General features: G+C 39.0%; 1 protein-coding gene across 1 annotated transcript in view; it reads right to left on the minus strand.

Moving 5' to 3' along the window:
* MACC1 (MET transcriptional regulator MACC1) overlaps positions 1-20,890 on the minus strand; it is a 33,741-nt gene extending 12,851 nt beyond the window's left edge. Inside the window, exons 1-2 of the mRNA XM_085312423.1 lie at positions 20,871-20,890; positions 890-1,004 (exon numbers count right to left, since the gene is read on the minus strand). Of these exons, the coding sequence (XP_085168549.1) occupies positions 890-1,004; positions 20,871-20,873 (118 nt within the window). The 5' untranslated portion in view covers positions 20,874-20,890. The remainder of the gene's footprint in view (positions 1-889; positions 1,005-20,870) is intronic.
* Positions 20,891-21,568: the final 678 nt, after the last annotated feature.

The raw sequence follows: 21,568 nt of genomic DNA on the forward strand, positions 1-21,568 counted from the left end.
TGCCAGAGGGGAAYAGAGCCCGGGCACCCAGCCCTCTGCTTTTCTGGCAGCTGGGCTTGGCCAGATGCCTGGCAGACAGGGCTGGGCTGCTCAAGCTCCAACTGAAAAAGGCCATAGCTTCTGCCTGCAGGCCAAAAAGCCTTCCCTACACTGTGCTACTTTAAGTTTCCCGGTGGAAAAGGAGWATCATTTTTACTTATTAAAAAAAGAATTAATCAAATGTATTAGCCTTTCTGAAGGGCATATTTCCTTGGGAAAAGAATCTGAAAGAAAAACTCTAGCAGACCCCAAGTCATTAGACTGAACTCTTTGTTATGTTGCCTTCCAGGATAAGTAATGGTGGGTTGCGGTAGGTTAGCAAAGAAATATTTGTCACAATCTGACTTGCACAGCAAGTGCCAGACCCCATGTTACTCACATCTGCTACTGTACAAAAGTTAAGAGAGCATCTACCTAATCTGGGGGTTAAAAGAGCAATGATGTTAATGTAACTTTGATTTTAGCTTTAGTAGTTTGGCTAAGAACTCCCTCTTGCTCCCTTCCTGATCCCCTACAGATGTAGCCTAAGTAGCATCTCTTACATGTAGGTTAACACTTCAACCTTTTCTCCCTATCCCCCAACCCATATTTGCTCTGGCAGGGGACAAGGGAGTTCTTCTTGTTCCACCTTAGTCACCTTGTGGCGTTCCCATTGCACTCCAACAATGGGGACATAGATGTCCCCAGTTAGTCCCCAGGAGTAGTGCAAAATGTAAGCAATATAAAAGGAAAGAACCAAAATGCAGTGGTTTAGCGAACAGCTGTAGCTCTTGGTGCTACTGAGAGTTCTCCATAAGTACAGAACTTTAAGTGGAAACCCTGAGTAAACAAAATAGTAGAACAGGCATACTGTAGCTAGATGAAGGTGTTTGGTCATCCATGTCAATCAAAGCTCCTTCTGATCTGCTCCGTAGAAGCTCTCCAGCATGCAGTGAAGTTACTTCAGCAATGGAAGTATTTTCCTCCTAGGAAACAGTTAAGGTACAGTATGTTAGTAAGCATGCAGTTTGAAAAGGGGAAACTAAGCATAATCGAGCTTTGTTTCTGCGATATGACACAAAAGAAAAATCCTGCAAATGAAGTTGTGGTTTGAATAAATTTATGCAACCTTCCCGAGAGCACCATAGTCCACAGCAAGTTTTGCCATATAGTTTACAGCCAAAAGACCAGGTACTGCAGCCCCAGCACAACATAGTACTCCACTGAAGTCCAATAACTCACAATTTCAGTCTTACAACTGAAACAGAATTGTACAATAACTTCCATTCAGAATATCTTGAATGAAGACACAGATTTTTAATAAATATCCTAATTCCTGTTTTGAGATAAGGTTRAATAGAAACATTAAAGATGAATATCAAAACCTGTTCCTTCCTCTGCCTGCTTAAAATGTTTTTAACACCTTCTGTTATATTATTTTTCGTACACTCTTCCCTGAGTGAACATCAAATCAGATTTTTCTTTTKGTCCTTACAAGCACTACTTAAGACTACCCTTCTACAGGACCCATGCCAGCACAGCAACAGTCTAAGAAAGGACTTTTGGGTGTCTCCACTCCCTTATTCCAGCTACAATAAAATCACTTTCTTCTTTGAYGTAGTCTGCACAAGAACTGTAAATTAGGTGCTGTGGTTGAAACAAACAGAGCCAGAAGCAAACCCATTGCAATGGCAAAGCAAGACTCTAAGGTACCCCTGCCTACCGCTACTCTGAGCTGCCCAGGAAAAGGAGTTGCAGATGCACACAAYTTCGAAGCAGCATTGGATGGCCTAAGTGCCAAAGTCACTGTGTCCCAGCAACAGAAGCTGGAGCAAGTACAATCTTCTAGACTTCTCCACACAGAAGAGCTCATTGCATCTGTGCTATAAATCAAGAGATCATTTACTAACACTCCCTAAATCCTCTGAGTGGTCCTGTATGTAGTAGGGTATAAATGATGAGGGGCAAAAGATAGATACGCAACTGCAACCTAGAAGATCTCTCTACAATAATTAAAAACAGAAAAAATGAATTGGGCTTTGTTTTGGTGTAACCATAAGAAAAAGGAATTTTCAGTTACAATTCTAATAAGTGAGTTACAGGAAAAAAAGGAAGGCATACCTTATATCAAAGCATTACTAAATGAGAAACTGGAAGCTGGCTGGTTGTTTCCATTACACACAGCACAACGGTTTAATATAGAGATCCCCCAAACATATTGCAAGTGCAAATTAGTACTTTTTGTTTATACCATTCAGTTACCTCCAGCTAACGGTGGTCTGTGCTGATCTGCACACAGGCAGGGAAGCAAGACTGATCCTAGGTCTGACAGTTACCCAGTACCTCTGATGCCACCGTACAATAAGGACTTTCAAGCTCCTCCACCACAGTCAAAATGAAAAACTACTAGACGTAATCAGAGCGTGACTACTGATGAATGWCAAATGCATTCATCAACAGGTATAATATTTTTGACTTCAGTGGAATTAATCCCTATCTAAGTGAAGAAAGAACTAAATCTTTTTGTCTCAAATGTGTGCTGGAGTTTAGATCTATTCATCTTGTGTTTGCATTTATTTCTGAGACTGTCATCTTGGTAAAGGGTTTTGTTTGTATTTTGAAGTATCATCTAAAAATAGCTACGCAGGCTATCTACATTTATATACATTATTATAGATAAGGAAAGACACTAAACTGATTTGAGCTCCATTAAAAAAAATTTAGACTTTAAGATCATCTCTCAGGGTTATAAACAAGAGATTTTGACACTAGAGTCTATACTTGTCAAAATTGCAAAGCATTTATTTCAACTGTGGTTAGCAAAATACAATATGAGAATAATAAGTATGTGCCTTGCATGTGTATTTTTTATTCCTTCTCCGTTTGAATTCTAACATGATTTGAATGTCTTCTCTATCAAAGCAGCATTTCGACAAGAAATCTCAGATTTTAGCCTTAAAAGTCCTGATTCCAGATGATAGTGAAAGTTAGTCTCCAACAGTTCTTGAGTTCTGTTATTAATGCCTCACCAGAACCAAACTGAAATATGAAATTCTTCTTTAATCACAAAGCTCTAATTTCAAGATATGACATTCCACATCCTTATAAAAGGAAAACATTTCTTTCTAATAATAAAACACAGTATCTTTGATAACGTGTATGCATTCCTTTCAAATAATTAAGTTTTGCATTGTTGTTGCATCTCAAAGYGTTGCTAAAACGGAATACATCATATAAATATGCAAAATTCTTAGCTTAGGGTTCTAYTTCAGGTATTGCAGATACTGTAGCTAGTATAATCTTATTTATAGTCTAATTCTCAATAAGCACACAAGAAGGCCTGCATGGGATTCTCAGTTAGACAAACAAGTCCACCTTTTAAAATATTAGCACATTCATTGCCAACACTGGTGTCTGACTAATGATTTATTGGTCAATTAATAGATTAATCTAAGAATAGTTCTTTTACATACAAAAAAAAAAAGACAAAAAAATAAAACCAAAGCACAAGTATTTAAATGGGTATATGAAGTCAGAGGCAATAAGTGAAGATGAGGAAACAGCACAAGAACATAGGTAAAAATAAAGTGTCTGTACACAGTAGAAATATATTGACAGATACATGACAACAACACTGTGTATAGAAGTTTTATAAAAGCTAAGAATCTCTGCAAATRGAATAAGCCATTTCCTAAAAACTCCCCTTGGGAACTCCTTAAAACCTTCGCTAGTCTGGCACGAAGACAAAAGAGACAGGTAGTGAAGAAGGATGCTTTCAAAAATAAGGCTCCTCTCTCTCAAGACTGCATTCCCTGATACAAGAACACATGGAGGGAGTCCTAGCGATTCAAGCACATCTACAGGCCAGCCAGGAAGAGGAGAGAAGGGGGAGACACAAACGCTCCTATACAGGAGATGACCACATTTGAAGGTCAGAACTACAAGAGGTGGGAAATGCCGAGGACATGCTGCACGTACGCCATCACGTGCCAGGCAACGTGCCTCCCGAAGGAAGCTGCGTGATGTGACTCAGGAGTTGGATTCCCCTCCCTCTCTCCTGCTCTCCAGCCTTAGTGCTGGGAATGTGTAAATCCCCAGTGCCTTTGTATGAGGATAAGACACTAAGAAAATCTAACGATCCCCATTTCCCATTGGGAAAAGCTGCAATAAAATAGCATCCCAGATAAGACTTTAGACAGGACAGCCCTACTGAATAGGGGCTTACGTGGACAAATCTGGAAGTATGATCATCTCCAAAAGAAGAGAGATGCACATATACAGTATATRAAGGCATACTGATCAGGAGCAATGGGGAAGGTATGAAACCCTTTTGCTGCAAAAAGAGGAAGTCATGCACAGGAGAGAACAGGAGCTGAACTTTTCTATTTGTTGTAGCCACCGAGTACGACATAAAATGACAAATGCTTAATCGTGCAAAGAATAATTTGACCAATAATATGTCAGCTCACAGTGAGCGCTGAGCAGGAAACGAAGAGGCTAGAAAGAGACATCAGATGTGGAGCGACCAGTGAGTGAACCTGAGTGACTGCTGAGAGATGTGGCATTTTTCTGTATTAGGGCAAGAGGTATTTTGCTAGGTGCTATCTGCTGTTAAAAACAGGAGTCCATTGTTTGACCCATAAGATTGTAGGGGAGGCTGGAAATATATCAGGACTCAGCATGCTGCTGGCAGGCATGTTGCAACAGTGTTTGCTCGGATGAAGAAAATGCAGTAGGGAGGGGAATGTCTCAGGTAGACATTCAAAGCTTCAGAGAACTCAGGAGACAGATTTGCTGCAAATAGCAATTCTGCTGCATGTGATGCCTCTAGAAATCTCTACCAGTCCTTTTAAAACTAAAGTGTACTTCCTCCCCCCTCTCCCCCCCCGAGACTCTGCCAAAGAAAACATGTCCTGCTGTGCTTAAAATAGTGAAGAGCAAAGAGGAGAGAAAGAAGGAGGGGAAAAAGGCAAACACGTCCTCACTGCCTCTGCCCCTCAAAAATGAGGAGGAACACATTCCTTTGTGGTTATGAAGTAACAAYATCCCCGAACAAAACGCTAGCATTTGCCTTTGCTTCAATTTTAACCTTGCCTGGCCTTCTTTCAAAAGCAGGTCTGTTAACAGCAGAGCTTTCCTGCAGCAGCATCTCCCCATGTACTGCTGCATGTAGCGTGCATAGACCACGCTGCTCGCTCGTCGCACTAATCACAATGATTCCTCTGTATCCAGAGAACGAAATTTAAATGTTTGTAGAGACAAGGCAAGCAACACAAGCACATGACTGAGAAATGCTTGAGCCCTCAGGCTCGCTTTTAGCTTTAGTAGGGAAAGATGACTTACTAATTATATAGTTTGGATTATTAAACTTCATAAATTCCCCATTGCTTCTGAAAGTGCCAGCAAGCAGAAGCAGCACAAAAGCATTAAAATCTATCCATCAGGATGTTAAATACAGTGTTCTCGGCCTAACCATGAATTGATTTAACCATTGGTTTAAACTAATGGTTTGCATTCTATTAAATACAAAAAAGAAAAAAAAAAATCTAAAGAGAAAACAATACAAAGATTTTAGATGATTTTAGAAGGCACTACACGTCAGCTGATCTAAAACACTGTCTGTTCTCAGCAAATGAGCATGCTTCTAACTAAACATTAGCTACACTAATGCATCATCTTTTAACAGTCCCATGGCACTTGTGGCCTGGAACAGCCTTACACAGAAGCTAGCTCAGAATCTGAGTAAAGGTGGCTGAACATGAGTTTATTAGTCTTTGGTTACAGAACTGAACTGCTCTACTGCAGCAAGTGGCAGTATGTGATAGCAAAGAAAACCGTTGGAGTGATGGTCTTTGAGTTATTCTCCTAGCCTGGTGCATGCGAGGCAGTTAAGGAATTGCAGTTGCTGCTTTGAACTGGGACAGAAAAGGCTTTTATTGTTCAAGCTGAAGAAATCTGAATCCCCGTGTTATCTACCTTACCAACACTTAGCAGCAAGTTCAGTGCTTTAGTGTGGCCCTGTTACATGTCACTTTACCTGTGATGACAGCAAAGCACCTCAAATGGATATTTCTACTAATTTATTCAATTGTTAAATAGTTGATGAGCTTGATAGCTACTTTTTCAAAGTTCTAAAAATTTAACAGCCAGTGAGAATCAGAGCYATTTATGCTTCCTTAAACCAGGGTTTTATGCTTTCTGCAGATTGAACTTATGCCTACCCTGCTGCTTGTAGCTAATGTAACTGCTGCTCATAATACTTAATTTAAACTAGTTTTGAAGAGTTTAGAGTTAGACTAGTTAGTCTCAGCACAGCCTGGAAGTGGGTCATCCTCTCAGTAGATTTCCACAATTTCACAGGTGGGTTTTGCAGCCTCTACCCAGCTTCGCAGTACCCAGATGTTCCCGAACTGGCTGCTTTACGATCAATTTGGGGTATCCTGTGCAAGTAAAATGCTATACCACAGACTCTCTGCAAAGCAAGTATCCTTCCTTTCATTCTTTGGGTCCACACTTCTAGAACTGCTTTTATAAGCATAAGGGTTAGTGCATTTATTTTCAATTATAAGCTTTACATTTTAAAATATTGCTGTGCAGAAGCCTCAAGAAGGCGTAGTTAAGTTCAATGTTATCTTTCAGGTTTCAATTACAAATGTGAAATACTTTGATTTCTCTTTGATGTTAGAGAAAGAAATATATTGCCTTCTAAATAGTTACATAGTAATGTAAGTAAACAAATGGAAATGGAAAGTAAAGATGATAGTAACAAATGAATTAAAGGGACTAAATTCGTTATTAATGTGTAATATTTGTTCTTTCCTCTGGACAGAGTAACAAACTCTGCAGGCTTAGCACTTAATTTTTTTTACAATCTCACTTGCTGACTACCTCTACAAAGCCTTTAAAACACAATAATACTTAAAAGCCACAATGGTACTTACAATTGTTTGTATCTAAATATGCATACTTCAGAAGCACAGCCAGTTTCTTTACTTTTGGAGGTCTAACGAAAAGATTTTTGGCTCCTTCTCAGTGAAGAGAATACTACAGGTTCCTACTGACTCTGATCCCAGAGTTATCCCCTCAAAACTGATATTGAAAGCACTCAATTTAAGGAACCCTTCTGATTTAGCAGTCTCATTGAAAAATAAGTTTCCATATCTACGAGCTGCAGGTGTTTGTGTCACAGTAATGCAATACTGCAAAGCAAAGGCACTTTCTTTGCAATGGGAAACCAAAGTCCTGCCCTCCATCTTCAGGTTCTTTTAATGTTTGCTACAATGAAACAAAAGCCTCAACTATCAACATTTTTGAACTTGAAAGAGCGGGAGCTATGGGGAATCTCAACATTTCTGCTAGCTATTTGCATCCTTGTGAACTGTAGCTTCTACATCATCATGGATTTAAGTGCAGGATGTTTCCAAGGTGGATGAATATTAAGGTTTGAAGGTATGAGATATAGATAGAAAGCTTATGTGAGCTGACAAGACCATAGTAGGAATATTCAATTTATGAAATATTTTACCCTCACACTCCCATTCTTTTTCTTTTTCCACTAAATTAGACTTTTCCTCACATTCAAACTGCATGCAGAAATTGCACGGGGTCCTTCACTAAGAAACTTAGAGTTCATTGGAGATAAAACCTTAAATACCTGCACATTAGTAGCACTTCCAGCTCTGCATTTTATTACCCTCTTCCCAGGAAGAGGCTCATTTCCAAGCCTATTAATGCTAGAAGTAAGCTTTGCAGAGGGGCAGATAGGTATAAGCTGTGGTCTTTGAGGTCAAGAAGCAGAGCTGGAGAGGGAAAGAAATAGCAGTGACTTACAACCTGATGGCTGACTTCAAGGAAAATAAAGGGAGAAAAAAAAAAAAAAAAAAACTTCCTGTCCCAATGCCAATAACAGCATCTTACTCTTTAACATCTCTTATAGTTATGTATGGAAAAGTGCATATCCAATAGGCACACAGACACAAAGTAAAGGATGACAGTTCCTGAACAGTCACAAACCCAGGCCAAGTAGTGAAATAGTTCTTCATCAGGAGCTGACATTCATACGCTTGAGTTACATGTTTCACAAGAGTAATTACTTTTTCAATTAACTGCTCAGCACAGACAAGTGAAAAAAAATCCTCTTCACTTGCGACACTAAAATGTCCCAGCTGGCCCAGTGATATAATAAGAAAAATTCTGCAAGAATGGTGCTCTCCTCATGACATTAGAGCGAAGCAGAATGCAACGTGGAGCTCGCCTGCAGAGAAAGGCCACTGCTTTGCTCATGCTCAGCTCTTAAGTTTTTAGTATTAAAAGTATAAATGTTAATGTGACTTGAATGATGAGCATCTGTACCAGCTTGGTGTGTCACAAAGGTGATGTATTTCTTCCTCATCTAAGCTAATGGCCATTATAAAACAAAGCAACACGGCCAACACTACGTCAGGACCTAATCGTGAACTTCCTACCATGAAACCAAACTGCCTGCCCTATCTGCCCAGATACTACCTCTGCATTTTGGACAACTTTAGAACAAAGAAGAATGGGCAAACAATGCACTATGAACTTTGATGTAAATCCAGCCTAATACTTTGGCCTATGCAATGTGCCTTTAATCTTTTGTTAGGTGTTCTTGTTTCAGGATTTTGAAGCGAGTATCAGAAAAAAGTTAGATGCTATTACAGTGGGCTCTTTTTTCAATGAGAGGAGACTAGAACAGTGCTCTTAATACAGGAGTGGTTTCTGCCACATAAAAAAGTGGTTTATGCTCCAGCAGAAAGAAAAAATACATCAAAAACAGATGTCAGATGAACATCTTTATATGGAATCACTTTGGTTTTGTAGTGATTAACTTGAAAAAATAAGTTAATGAAGCAATAAATAGGTGGAGTTTGTTTTGCAGTGTTTAAGACTTGTCAAACAAGCTTCTAAAAATACATAAACAAGCCAAGAAGGAATCCCAGTTGATTGGGGAATGATTTTAGGGGGTCAGGGAGAAAAAGGGTATACATCTCAAGTCAGTCACTTGTTCCATCTCTCCTGGGAAACACACTGGCAAATACTCATGTTGGGAAAATACTTACATTAAATGTAGTAGAAGAAATTAGGTCTTTGGGCTCAAGGACTCCTTTGGTCATCATTTGCGGTTAGTTTAGAGAGTTAATAACCCTAAGTGTAATCATTCTTCAGTGCATCTGCACATTATGTTTTGCTCTATTTGACTGACCACGTAACAGGCACAGTGGATAGGTTACAGCACAAATAGTAGGTTTGATAGATTGTGATAATGTTTTCAAGGAAAGAATGATGTCTATTTTCTGTGTATTGATCTGTTCTGACTGAAGAGTTTGTTTAATAGTCCTTGATGCTTTAGAAATACACATACTGAAGAGAATATCAAAATGGAAGTCTTAATCACAATAACACTTTCCAAGCTACACCACAGAAAACCTTCATTTTGTATGCTGCTTTTTACATTCATTGGAGTCCTCAAACTTTGATTGAACTCTTCTCTGACAAGAGTTGTCATCTTATTTAGAACATTTGCATGCATGTTGTTAACAACAGGATGAGCTCTCCATTAAGGTACACTAGTCAATATTTTGAATTTGTTTTTGACATTGTTAAGACTAATTTTGAAGAGAAAAAGGGGGATTCATAAAAATGTGTTTGTTCCCTGAAAGCCAAACACATCTCTCGTATTGCAGACTCTCCATTTACACAGCAATTATACATGTTCTTGACAAGCAAAAAGCCTCTTATTTCTATCAAGTGGAATTCATGTTTAAATGACAGATTTTCTGCTGATGGAGGATATTTGAATCTCTGAATTCCACTCAACTACCTCTTATCAATAGCATTTATTTCCACTGGAGTGATGACTGCCAGACTAACTCTAGAATAATTATCTCACAACAGGAATGAATTAGTAAGAAAAATTCCCAGATCCCATTTAATAATCTGCCTCCAATCATAGCAGACTACATATTTCAGAGGACAAAGTCCTACATATGATTTCCCTGTGGGAAATCCTTGGGAAACAGATCCAGAATGCTGTGGATTACACTATCAATTCGAAACATGTACCCAGTTTTCTATTTCATTTATTCTGCTTCAGCAAGCTTCTTTATTTTCATCACAGCTGAGGTTATTGCCTTTCTAACAGAAATGGAAAGCTGCGGATTAGTAACTGTTAAATCCAATCACAGCATTTCAGTATGTTAACTCCTGCTCCCTCCCCCCCCCAAAAAAAAAAGACAAAAGTTCTTCCCGCACTCCTTCAAGATATTTACACACAATAAAATCATTTTCATTGGTATAGCAGTTTCTACAGGATCTAGCCAGGGTACAGCCTTGTGAAAAGCTAAGTGACAATCTTCTGTTTCGCCTCATTCTTCTTGATATTCAGAGTCTATACACTGGGTATGCTCACCTTCCAATTTAGCATAAACTGAGAGCGCTCAGTGTTTTATACCACTAAGTCACTGAAAAAGGTTGAAGTTCTTGGGCCTCACTGGCTTCCCGCTCAAAAATCTGTAGGCCATCTTTGCATTCATATGATGCTGCATTCATATGATGCTCCATTCACCAGAAAGAATAATCACCTGGTACAKGAAGTGAAACAACTGCACAGGTTATTGTCAGCCTACTGTTAGCAAACTGAAGTTACAGAATATTGATCAAGAGCTACTAGGAGGTTTAATTTAAATAATATTAAAAAAAGAATCTCATGCCACTGCCTAGAGTTGTGAAGTTTTTCTGGCAGGATGCTACTGATGGTAGTATCCACCTATAGAAGATTGGAACAGACAACTGTCTCTGATATCACTAAACAACTCAGCATTCAGAGTCCCTATAGGTCCCAGCACAGGCCAAGTCACTGCCTCTATAGTTCCTCTGGCCAGCCAGTTCCTCTTCGACTCATCCACAGAACCAATCTGATGTGTAATAGCAGAGTAAAAGTTTTCCTCAATAAGAAATAAACTAGGTTATAAGTGAAATATACTAAAAAGTTATTATAAACATGGTCTGGGTTTCAGTATTTCAGCTTTCCTAGTTGGTTAGTTTCTGAAGGCACTTGCCCCTTGTTACTATACAGTCTGAATCCTCTAATCTTAACATCTYCCAAATGCCACCTCTAAAGAAACATTTAAGTTTCCTTCTCCTAAGTTTACTGTCCTTGAGCTATTTGTACTGAAACATGAGTGGAAGCATTCACAGCCTTACCAAAAGGTCATTGCCTTTGATAATCAAAGTATATCTTTGATCGTCCTTCTCAGATCACCCTCTTAGCAAAAAGCCTAGTGTTTTGCAYCTTCAACAAGCTCCTACCTCTCCAAATAATATGTGGTTAAAGCATGCGTTGCATTATGTGAAATATGGCAGAATCATGTATGTCAAATTCAGTTGAGTTCTAGCCAAATTCAGTATTTTATTCGTTCTCTATAGAGATCAATACATGGAACATTAGCAGTGCAATTGAAAGACTGCTTAGATCAGGCAGCTCTCTAACGTTATACAACTATCTTCACCATTGTATTCAGGGGCTCCTTGCTTAAATTATGAGCGTCATATCAATTTTTATATTTAGCTTATGAATCAGATCAAACAAACACAAACTTTGATATATGATGGCAAGTTGCTTTGCTTCAAGGTTTTCTCCTTGGCTGGAAGGAAGGAAACATGAAACTCCTATTGTATCTCTTTGCTACAGATGCGTATAATCCTTGTTGTGCAATTTATTGGCCGAGACTTTCAGTTTCTCTTTATATGGGAATTATCCTTCTATGTTTCTGGTCACTGATGAGGACAAGCAGATATCTGCAGAATGTAAGATTCTCCAATAGAGAGTCCTCAACTACAAAACGAAATATATTTTACTTCCAAAGTTTCAGCTAAATCTTAATTTGACAAGTGTTTCTGGAGGTGTATTATCCAATTTTGTCCAGGCATGAAGTTGTTTCATGTCAGCTACCTGCAAATCACAGTCAGGGTTATATTTCTGTAGGTCACTTCATCTCCAGCGAACTGAAATGTGTACAACTCTGCCTATAACTTGAATTATCGTGGCCAAAAAAAAAAAAAAAATCTATAAGAGTTCATATTTTATAGTAGGTCATATCTACAAGAAGTGAGAAATACCAGCTGACCATCAGTCTATCTTTGTGCAAGTAYAGTATATTATTTGGAACTTCAGTAGATTCTGCTCAACTTTACATCATGTAGAAATGACTGCATACCCAGTTGATCTTGACAAAAGTAGCTAAACAGTTTGGTTTTTTGGTGGATATTAATTCAAACCACTTCATCTACAGTGCAAATTCATCAAACACTGCTGATTTTAACAGGCTTTCACAATGGTGAGTCAACGCTTGCAATCTTTCTGCATGCTAAATCACTAGTGTCCATACAAACACTTTCATCTTAATGATCTTTAAAGATTAGCATAAAGAAAATAAGGCTTAAATGTAATCCACATTTGAACTTACTACCTAGAGGAAAAGTAAGTGATCTTTTACTCCGCTTTCTCCATTAAGAGAGAGAAGCAATTTGCCTCCAAAGAAATACTGGGAGGGGGCAGGGGGACCAGATCCATACCCTAAGAAGAGTGGGGCTCTTGAGACACAAAATCTCAAGACTACAGGCACAGATGCTCAACACTTGGCAGCTCTTCTACTTGTCCAGTTCTTTTAGAAGTTGATGGCAGATGCTGTCCCTGAAATATCCCATCGAAAGCTACCATGCTAGGGGGCTGAATTTACTAAAATCTTTGCTGGGGGTATTAGCTCCCTATATATGGAGTAACAGGATGCATATGTATGCACAGACCTGATCCTCCCTGAGTATTGGTTACTCTTATCAGCCACAGAGCTACACTTACAAARGCAGAGGAAGAGAAAAAGCAGCTATTTTGCCCTTACATTCTTAGAAGGGAGAATCACTAGCTCTTAAAATAGAAACTTGGGCTGGAGTGACCTTTCTTTGTGCTTTATTATGTAATAAAAAAAAAAAAAAAAAATCAAGGTTGTTCTGGTTCTAAATGGAAACAACTCCTAAATGGAAATACATGTCAGCCACCCTTTCCACAGATTTACAGTGTTATATTTGTATGATATTCCTTTATCTTCAAAATTTAAGTTGATGTCCTCAAATCAATATTACTAACTGGCAGTTTATCCCTAAAAGGGCACCCCTTGTACAGATGTTCGAGTGCTAATGCCCAGCGGCTTCTCTTTTGTCTGGGAAARGCTAAGAGTATCACTAAATTTGATTTATTTGTGGATTTTAAAGCCAAGAAGAACCAAAGCAGTCATCTTTACTCTTTCTCCGCAGAATAAAGACCACAGCTGTTTACCTAGCAATTTCTGTGCAAAGTGGAATACCTCTTACTGAGCAGGAACTGTTAGCAAGACAGTGGCTCTTCAGACCCAGAGCCAATATTTATATTCTGTTGGGAACTGAACCAGGGTTTGGGGATTATTTTCATTTATATCCTGGTAGGCCTAGCTGCAGTAACATCACTCTAAGCTTTGTACAAATATATAACAAGAACATCCTGGTCACAAGGCTCTGATAATTTAACATACAAGACAATGAAGGGCAGGAATGAGGAAAAGTAGACAAATTTACAGATAGAAAGCTAGAACAGAGATTGATAGCCACAGTCCAAAGACTTTCACTCCTACAATCAGAAGAATAGCAAAAAATGAGTGCTAAGTCCCTTAAAAATATAGCTCCAAACAGCTTACCCCAGACCACACAAGAATTCAGTGATAGAGCACAGGATGTTTGAGTCCATGGCAGGGGGGGAACCTACTAAGATCTAGATTTTATGAATAACTGCACAAATATCACAAGAGCCCTTTCTATCCAAGAGTATTCACACTTGAAAAGGCAGTTAATCTGAGAGCAGAGAGGYAGATATTCATAACGCCTGTTGGCAGATTATGACACTGCTAGATTTGGCTTTGCTTTCTGGCCATGAGCAGAAATTACATATCAAAATCAGATATAAGTAGATAGTAATTATGTATAAAAAAAGATAGCAAAGTACTGATACAAAATGATATTTTATTTTTCCTATGTTTTCGTGTAATAATGGACCAGTACTCAAATCTATAAGTCTAAGATGTATTATATACATACCCCTCAAAAAAGCAAATGCAGCTTCAGTTAAATTTTGCTTTCAGGTAGAATTGTCCTTCTGTTTCTCTTACCATGTCTACATGAGATGAGCACAGTCAACATAATCATCGCCTCAAAAAAACCTGTGCTAAGCACCATTTACTTACTTAATTAAGCTTAAAATCTAAAGTGTGTTTGTTAATAGAACCTTTTCTACACATGCAGTCAAGATCTTCCTTTTCCAATATCTCTCTCCCCAAGCATATAAAGAAAGCAGGGAAAYACTGATTTATGACATAATGCAAGTGTGTAAAGAAGACTCTAGTTATGACAACAGAAAATCTGTTTTAGTATACTATAAAACATGTTCCAAAAATGTCTGCATTGTATGCTTRTCTAATTCATGTTTGTGGAGCTGTTATTTACAATATATTCCCTATTGAGAATATAATCTATATATTGAATCTTCCAAACACTCAAAACATTTWCCAAACAATATCAAATTAGAAAAGAAACATGAAGATGAATGTTGATTGTTAACATTAGCATAAAGAGGAACATTTTAAATAGCAGATTAATCACTAGACTATTTTTCATCATTCCCATCTACTGGAAATGAATTACCCCAATTCTGCAGCACATCATACTTCAGGACAAAGAGCACTATTTGAATATGATAGAAACCCAGATTCACAATGAGACTTGAGCACTTCCAGTCTGACAGCAATGAAGTATGTAAATCCATTGTCCTACTCAGCTGCTGCTTATATTTTTAACACTGAATTTTCTCTCATAAAATTCCCTCAGGCTGCCTAAACACCAGGTTCCAAGCCACTCCAGAAATATTAAGTGTTTTTGCACATGTAAACCAACATCAGGCTTCAGAGACCTGAACTGTGCCTTCTTCCAGCAATCTTATTTGTGAWGCCTGACCTGATGACACCTTCCAGCTTGAGTTTGATCACCTCCTTCCTTCTGTTTTGTTTTCCATCAAGCATAATCACCCACCGACACAGCCATACAACAGAGGCCTAGGTCYGTATGGCAAGGCCAAGGCATTCCTGTACCTAAGGATTTTGTACATGCATCTCCTATATCTCAATTGAGGTAGAGAACTAGAGTCCAGTACCTTCTTGACATAGAATACAAATATTCACTCATTGAGAGGTGGGGGTAATGGAGTGAAAAGAACCAGAACAGGAGAAGACAAAGAAGACAAGACCATACTTTAATGAGTGTTTGGAGGGGGGGGCATTTTAAGTCCTCTGACTATACATWTGTTTCAGACAAAAAAAATTGTCTAGAGTTATACATAACAGTTCATCAGTTGGTCAGCTCATAGCTACCTCTAGCTAGCAAGCTTACTCTTRGGACTGTTCCTACTTTTCTAGGGAGCAAGTTAATAGTGCATACAGTCCCTCTTTATTGTATGTCTTGTGACAGGAGAACAATCAATACTGTTAAAAATACACAGGGGAATTCCAAGGACTAGATATACAAAGGACTCTCCTACATATTTTCCAGATTAGCAGCACTTTCTGCTCTGCGGCTGAATTAGAAGCCACCCAATAGCGCAAGCCAAGCAAGTCACTGTGGGTGGGATCCAGCTGGTCTAGTATAAACGCCTATGTTCAGGCAGACAAAAAGGTACCTCTGAAAGCCATTATATGCAGCTATTGTTCTCCGTTGATTAGATACAGAAATTAGCATATTTATGTTAGGAGAAAGCACTCATTAAGCTCTTAAGACTAGATTCCCCCTACATGCCTCAAGAGAATCCAGACACTTATGGGTGCTCAAAGAGGAAAAAAAAGAAAAAAGAAAAAAAAAGGCATAATTATGCCATTGTGGAAGCCAAGCTAGCTTCTCCCACATTTCTCAGAGCTATGGATTTAGATTTGGAGGCTTTTGAGCTTGATCCTCCTATTGTAATTCATATCCTATGTACCATCTAGCTGTTTGTCTAGACAACTTTGCTGCTTGTGAGCTTCCAGTAGTCAGTTTGTGCTGTGCACAAGAACTGAAGGGCTAGGATTGCTTTCAGCTTTATCATCTTTCTTATGGGGCAGGAGAGATTACAAGCAGTAAATTGAGTCAGGATCTGCTTCTGCTCAGAACTGTCAGATGTTTTCTTGGGAAGCTTGTAATGAGTTTTTACAAGCGTATTTGTGATTTTAATTGTTTCATCCAATAGTTGTATGCCACTTCTGGAAGCAAATAAACAGTTTGAGTCCAGAGTTGAGGAGCTACCATCCACATTAAGACTAGACTGAATTACAAATGTGCAAAGAGAACTTCGCTCAGCAGAAGAACAAACAGCTCTTACTCGTGTTCATAGCACTATGATTTCACATGGGGCAACAAGTGAAAATTTGTGCTGCAGGAATTATAACAGTCCCATGAATAAATTGAGGATTGTCTCCTCATGGTGCCACACCTCCTTCCACTTTTACAAGGATCCTATTAAATCAGGRATAATGGATCAGAGAGATGTGAACTCATTCAAAAGTGATCATCACATTGTAGGCCTTTCTTTAGGACTCAGAGTTGCATGAGATCATATGCAAATAAAAGCAAACCACCTGAAAGCCTTGCCAACTGTTCCCCATTCCCCCAGTTATTTGGGGTAAAATCATTACCTTTGAATTATGTAACTTAGCACATTTAATAATACTGTTTCTTCTCACTGTAAATACCTGAAAGTTCAGTCCCAATTAGATCACAAAATTGAAATTAGGTTATAAGGTCTTCCACAACAGGTCACAAGTTTTAGTCTGCTCGTGAAATTTCTGTGCAAATCTAGATCTATAACTCCTTGTACAGTTATTGCACAAACACGTTATGATGCAGCCTATTGCAGTTGTTTGCTTTAGTGTGATTACAAGAGGACTAGCAACATGGACAGGCAACGCTGTTGCCAGTTCGTATTAGAAATTAAGTCAGACTAAATTAATACCACTAATTCTTTAACTGGAGGTCAGTACAGATTAAAGCAAAAGCACCTATATATTTTAGGATCAATTTAAGTATTTACAAACGCAGACGAGTTCACCTGAACTCCCTCCCTGTTAAAACAGGGAAGCATTATAGGCCTCCACAGACAGAGAAAGACTAAATAATTCACTCAGAGCAAGTCTGGGGTAGAGCTGGAGCCAAGCCTGCCCATTTTAAGGCACTAGACAACAGACAGGATCACCTGACACTGCGCTCGAGGCTACTCCTGTTCTTGAGGATGCCATTTGACCAGGTAGCTGGCTGCTCCAGAAAGGAGCAGTCCTGCTTCTCCTTTGCATTAGTGCTCTTCTGGTCACACAGCAAGCTGGCTCAGGAGCTTGAGGTATCAAAAAAACTATTCCCTTCTTTTCGTAGGGCTATGTTTTCTGCCAGCTGACTGTAGCATCAGGCAGGCATTGATGACTCAGTGTTCACCTGTGCTGGTCTAGGGGAAGCGATGGCAGGGTATGTGAAATGGGACTGACTGTTCAGCAGTGGGTAGCCATTAGAGCAGCTTAAGTGTAATGATAAACCTTACCTAGAGTAAAATGGCAGCTCTCCATCTCACAGATATGTTGAAAAGAGAAATACAAAATTAGTTACTTGGATTCTTCAGTGAAGGCAGTCTTCTAACAGCTTGAAAGATTCTTTCTCAATGGGAATAAAAGTAAATGGCAAAATGATTCATTTATTTTAATTTTGAATTCAAACAATTTTCATCCAGAATCTCTTATAAATATATATCCCAAACAGAAAAAATAAAAGAATCTCTTAGACTGCCAGAATACTCCTGGGTTTTTCAGAGTATTTCAGTCTGAAGAGTCACACCTAAAGTAAGCATGCAAGCCAGCATTCAAGGGTATGTAACACAGCTTTCAGATAAACAATCAGTCTGCTTTCTTCTGAGCAGGCTGGCTCATGAGGTGAAGTTCAGCTACTACTGAAGGGGTTCCTACTGTTACAGAAATTAAGCATTATCTACCTTCCATAAAACTCCTTGAAAGGAAAGCCTAGGTACATCCAAATCTAAAAGTCCTTCCACCAATGAGGACACCTAACTAGAGGGCAGGAGATCATTTGATGAAAGCTAGAAAACTTTCTTTCAACTTTCTGAAGTTTTTGGTGGTTCAAAGCCCTGATATAGCCCAACTCCTTGGCAGGAAAGTGCTCCAATGCCTAAGCTTACTGAAATATACAGCAAATGTAGGCACTTTGAGCAAAATTCTGGGGAGTGAAGGGGAGGCAGGTTGAGATGACAGTGTTTGTTGACAGATGAAAATTGCTTAGGTTATTAAAGCTAGGAGAGAATATAAAGAACTACTAAGAAGCCAAAAAAGTTTAAGTATGATCTTGGCTGGCTTGTTAAGGAAGTTTTGCTCAATGCAAAAAGAAGTCCAGAAAAAAAAAAAAGATACTAGGCTGTACTAAAAAGAAGATAGAAATATGGAAAATAGTATATGCTATTTGGCTCTAATATGTTTTAGAAGTATATGACCTCAGCTTCACTTCGGAGTTCAGTTTCTGAAAAAGCTACTTACTCCTGGAAATACAAAGTTGAAGGAGAAGGACCAAAAAGAAATGCAAGAAAGGAGGCAAGAAAATGAGGGGAGCAGACTTCCCTAGAAGGAGGAGAATTTGGGGGGGAAAAAAAAAAGTCGTGCACGTGCACACACACGCACACTAAGGTCAAATTGCACTAAACTCTATGTCAGTAGAAGAGTATGAGAATGTCAGGAAATGTTTGCTGTTGAAATAGTACCTCTTTCCTCTCCAATCATGTTACATTTCCCACTGTGGGATCTGGATGGTAACTTGGGATCCTATGTACTATTTTGTAGGAAAAGAGGTGGAAGAACCTATAGTTATGGTAGGCCTATGCTTACCCTTCCACAATTTTTTTATTCCTGTAAGCATGCACCATGAAGGTTGCAGTGCAGAGGTCTGACATACAACAGTCACTGTTTTTGTACAGCTCAGCTCTTCAGAAAGGTGTTTCTTTGGAGGCTGTCAGATTAGACTGACTGACTGTTCTGATCCAGTCTTTTGGCTTTTAAGTCAGCCATCTATATTTGTATATTCTATGCATGTTTAGGGTTTTTTTCCCCACCTATTTTGTATTCATATTTCAAGGCGGACTTATTCTACCAGATTTTACCATAGTATAAGCCTGTGTAGTTTCCTGAAGGAGTCTGAGCTTATCCGCTGTGGAAAAATAGGAAGTAAAGGCATCTGAAGTAAGAAGTGAATTTTAAACTTCTTACTTCCCTCAGATAATCTTTACAGAAATACCTCAGAAATAGTCCAAACACAGGTTTTCTTGGGCCACAGATTGAAAAATCACTGTGATAAAGAGTTTGAAGCAAGTATGAAGGGCAAAGAGGAGCTCAACTGGACATACATAATTAACAATTCTCATAATAAGGGGGGGGGGGGAACAGCATAACATTTTGAACCAGACATTTAAATACTCGTAAGCCTTTTACTATAACATATAATTAGTCTGTTGAACACATTCCCACAGGATACTGTTGTGCTAAATAGTTTAGTGGATACAACTGTAGGTATTCCCCATTTTTAGTGTACCCAAGGTAAACATTATTTTATGGCTTCTAGCAAAATGAAAAAAAAAATAGCTCTTTCTTGTATTTTTAAATCCCCTTGTATAGCTCTATCCAAAGAGGACACTGTGCAATCAATTCCAACATAAGTGTTTTGCACCAGCCATAGAGCATTTTGAATTAACTGCTGTCAAAAATGTGGTTTGGGGTTAGGGAGAGTGTTACCATTGTGGCAACCTGTGCCTCCCTAAGATCTACCCCGTAAGAATAATTCCATCCTAGATAAACTTGGGAGAGGGCACATTGCCATTTCATACTGAAGCCAGACAAAAATAATTCTCAAGTTGTTAAGCTTTTGAGTATTCTCTTTAAAATAAAGTAGTGTGCACCAAAGAACAGGTGTTATCAGCTGAGTGGTAGCAATAAATGGGAAGACAACAAACTTTCTTCTGTCATTTGAGGGTGTTTTAAGAAATAGACTGTAAGCATTTGTCTCCATTTAGCCTGGACACTACCACTCAAGGCTTCTTTTAACACACAAACATTTTTAAAATTCAGCAGTGCATGTTCCCTTTGAACAGTTTTTCTGCTTTCTAATAATCATCTCATTATCAATGGTTGTTGTAACATGGTGCTCAGCACTCTTTTGCATGATCCAGCTCTCCAACTCAATGTTAGAGGCTGATCCAACTGCTGTCTAAGTTAAAAGCAGCATTTCATCTCCCCCCACTCAAATATTCTTGTTTGTTTTGCATAGTATATGATCTTTACATACAAAAAAAGCCCACCTAATGGCTCATTTCTTTAGAAATGAAAGACAGAGGAAAAAAAGCTTAATATTGGTTGAGTTAAAATTGTAACAGCTTTACCACTATTTATGCTTCCAGGAAAGGCTGTCTTTAGCACTCGCCAGACATGGTGCCTTTCTCCATACATCCCAAACCAACCTAGGCAGAGTACTGTGCAATTCCAAATACACAAGGGTTCTGCACCTTCTCTAGAGGCATCCACCACTAGCTGTGGCCAGAAAGAGGGCATCAGACTGCAACATTAACACCAGCTAACTCATCATGACTTATTATTATTATTCCAGTATTTCAGTCCCTTTAGAGTATATAAAATACAAATAGTAACAGATACATAAAAGGAGAAGGGAAAAAAAAAAAACTAATAACTTACCATTCTGAAAACAAGCACTGAGGGCTTTTTCCTAGATCCGAATTACATTGTTGCTTAGGACAACAGCACTATCGTTAGAAATCTATTTTCACTCTGGCTTTGAAAAAATCCAGCGTAACAGGGATAGGTTAGCTGCTCAGAGCATACCTGATGTGCCCCACACCTAGGGGCTCTGAGCAGTGCCTGCTGGGTTTTGCAGTCTCTCCAGGGCCTGCCACCACTTGCTTAAACAAGCAGGAGGGAGAGGAGGAACTACGTTACCCATAATTGCCTTCAACTGGTTTATGATTACACCTGAAACCAGGAGAGTTGGTGTGGCTGCTGGAGTTTCGCCTGAGGGGAGGAGAGATGGGAGCATGCAGGAAAGAAGAAAATGTGTGTGTCTCATGTGCCACACGTTAGGGATTTCTACTTTCACGTGCTGTGTTGCAGATACATTGAACCCACTGAAAGGAGGGCAAAGGATTGCCTTCTGATAAAGTTCAGGGCTGAAAATAATTAGATTTTCAGGCAATGAATACAGTGACCAAAATTGCATGAACCTGTATGACCGGTTTGGGCATCTCTGTGCATGTAAGAGACAATCAGGCAACTGGGTACGAGGAAGCGAGTGAACAAGGGGTGGCAACGGCTTGAGTAGTCCTCTACAGAGGAGGCAACACAGAGACACCAAGGAGTGGAGAAGAGTTCTCTTTGGC

The sequence above is a fragment of the Rhea americana genome, unplaced genomic scaffold (assembly GCF_003343005.1).
Source record: "Rhea americana isolate MKP2758 unplaced genomic scaffold, rheAme1 scaffold_363, whole genome shotgun sequence".
NCBI lineage: Eukaryota > Metazoa > Chordata > Aves > Rheiformes > Rheidae > Rhea > Rhea americana.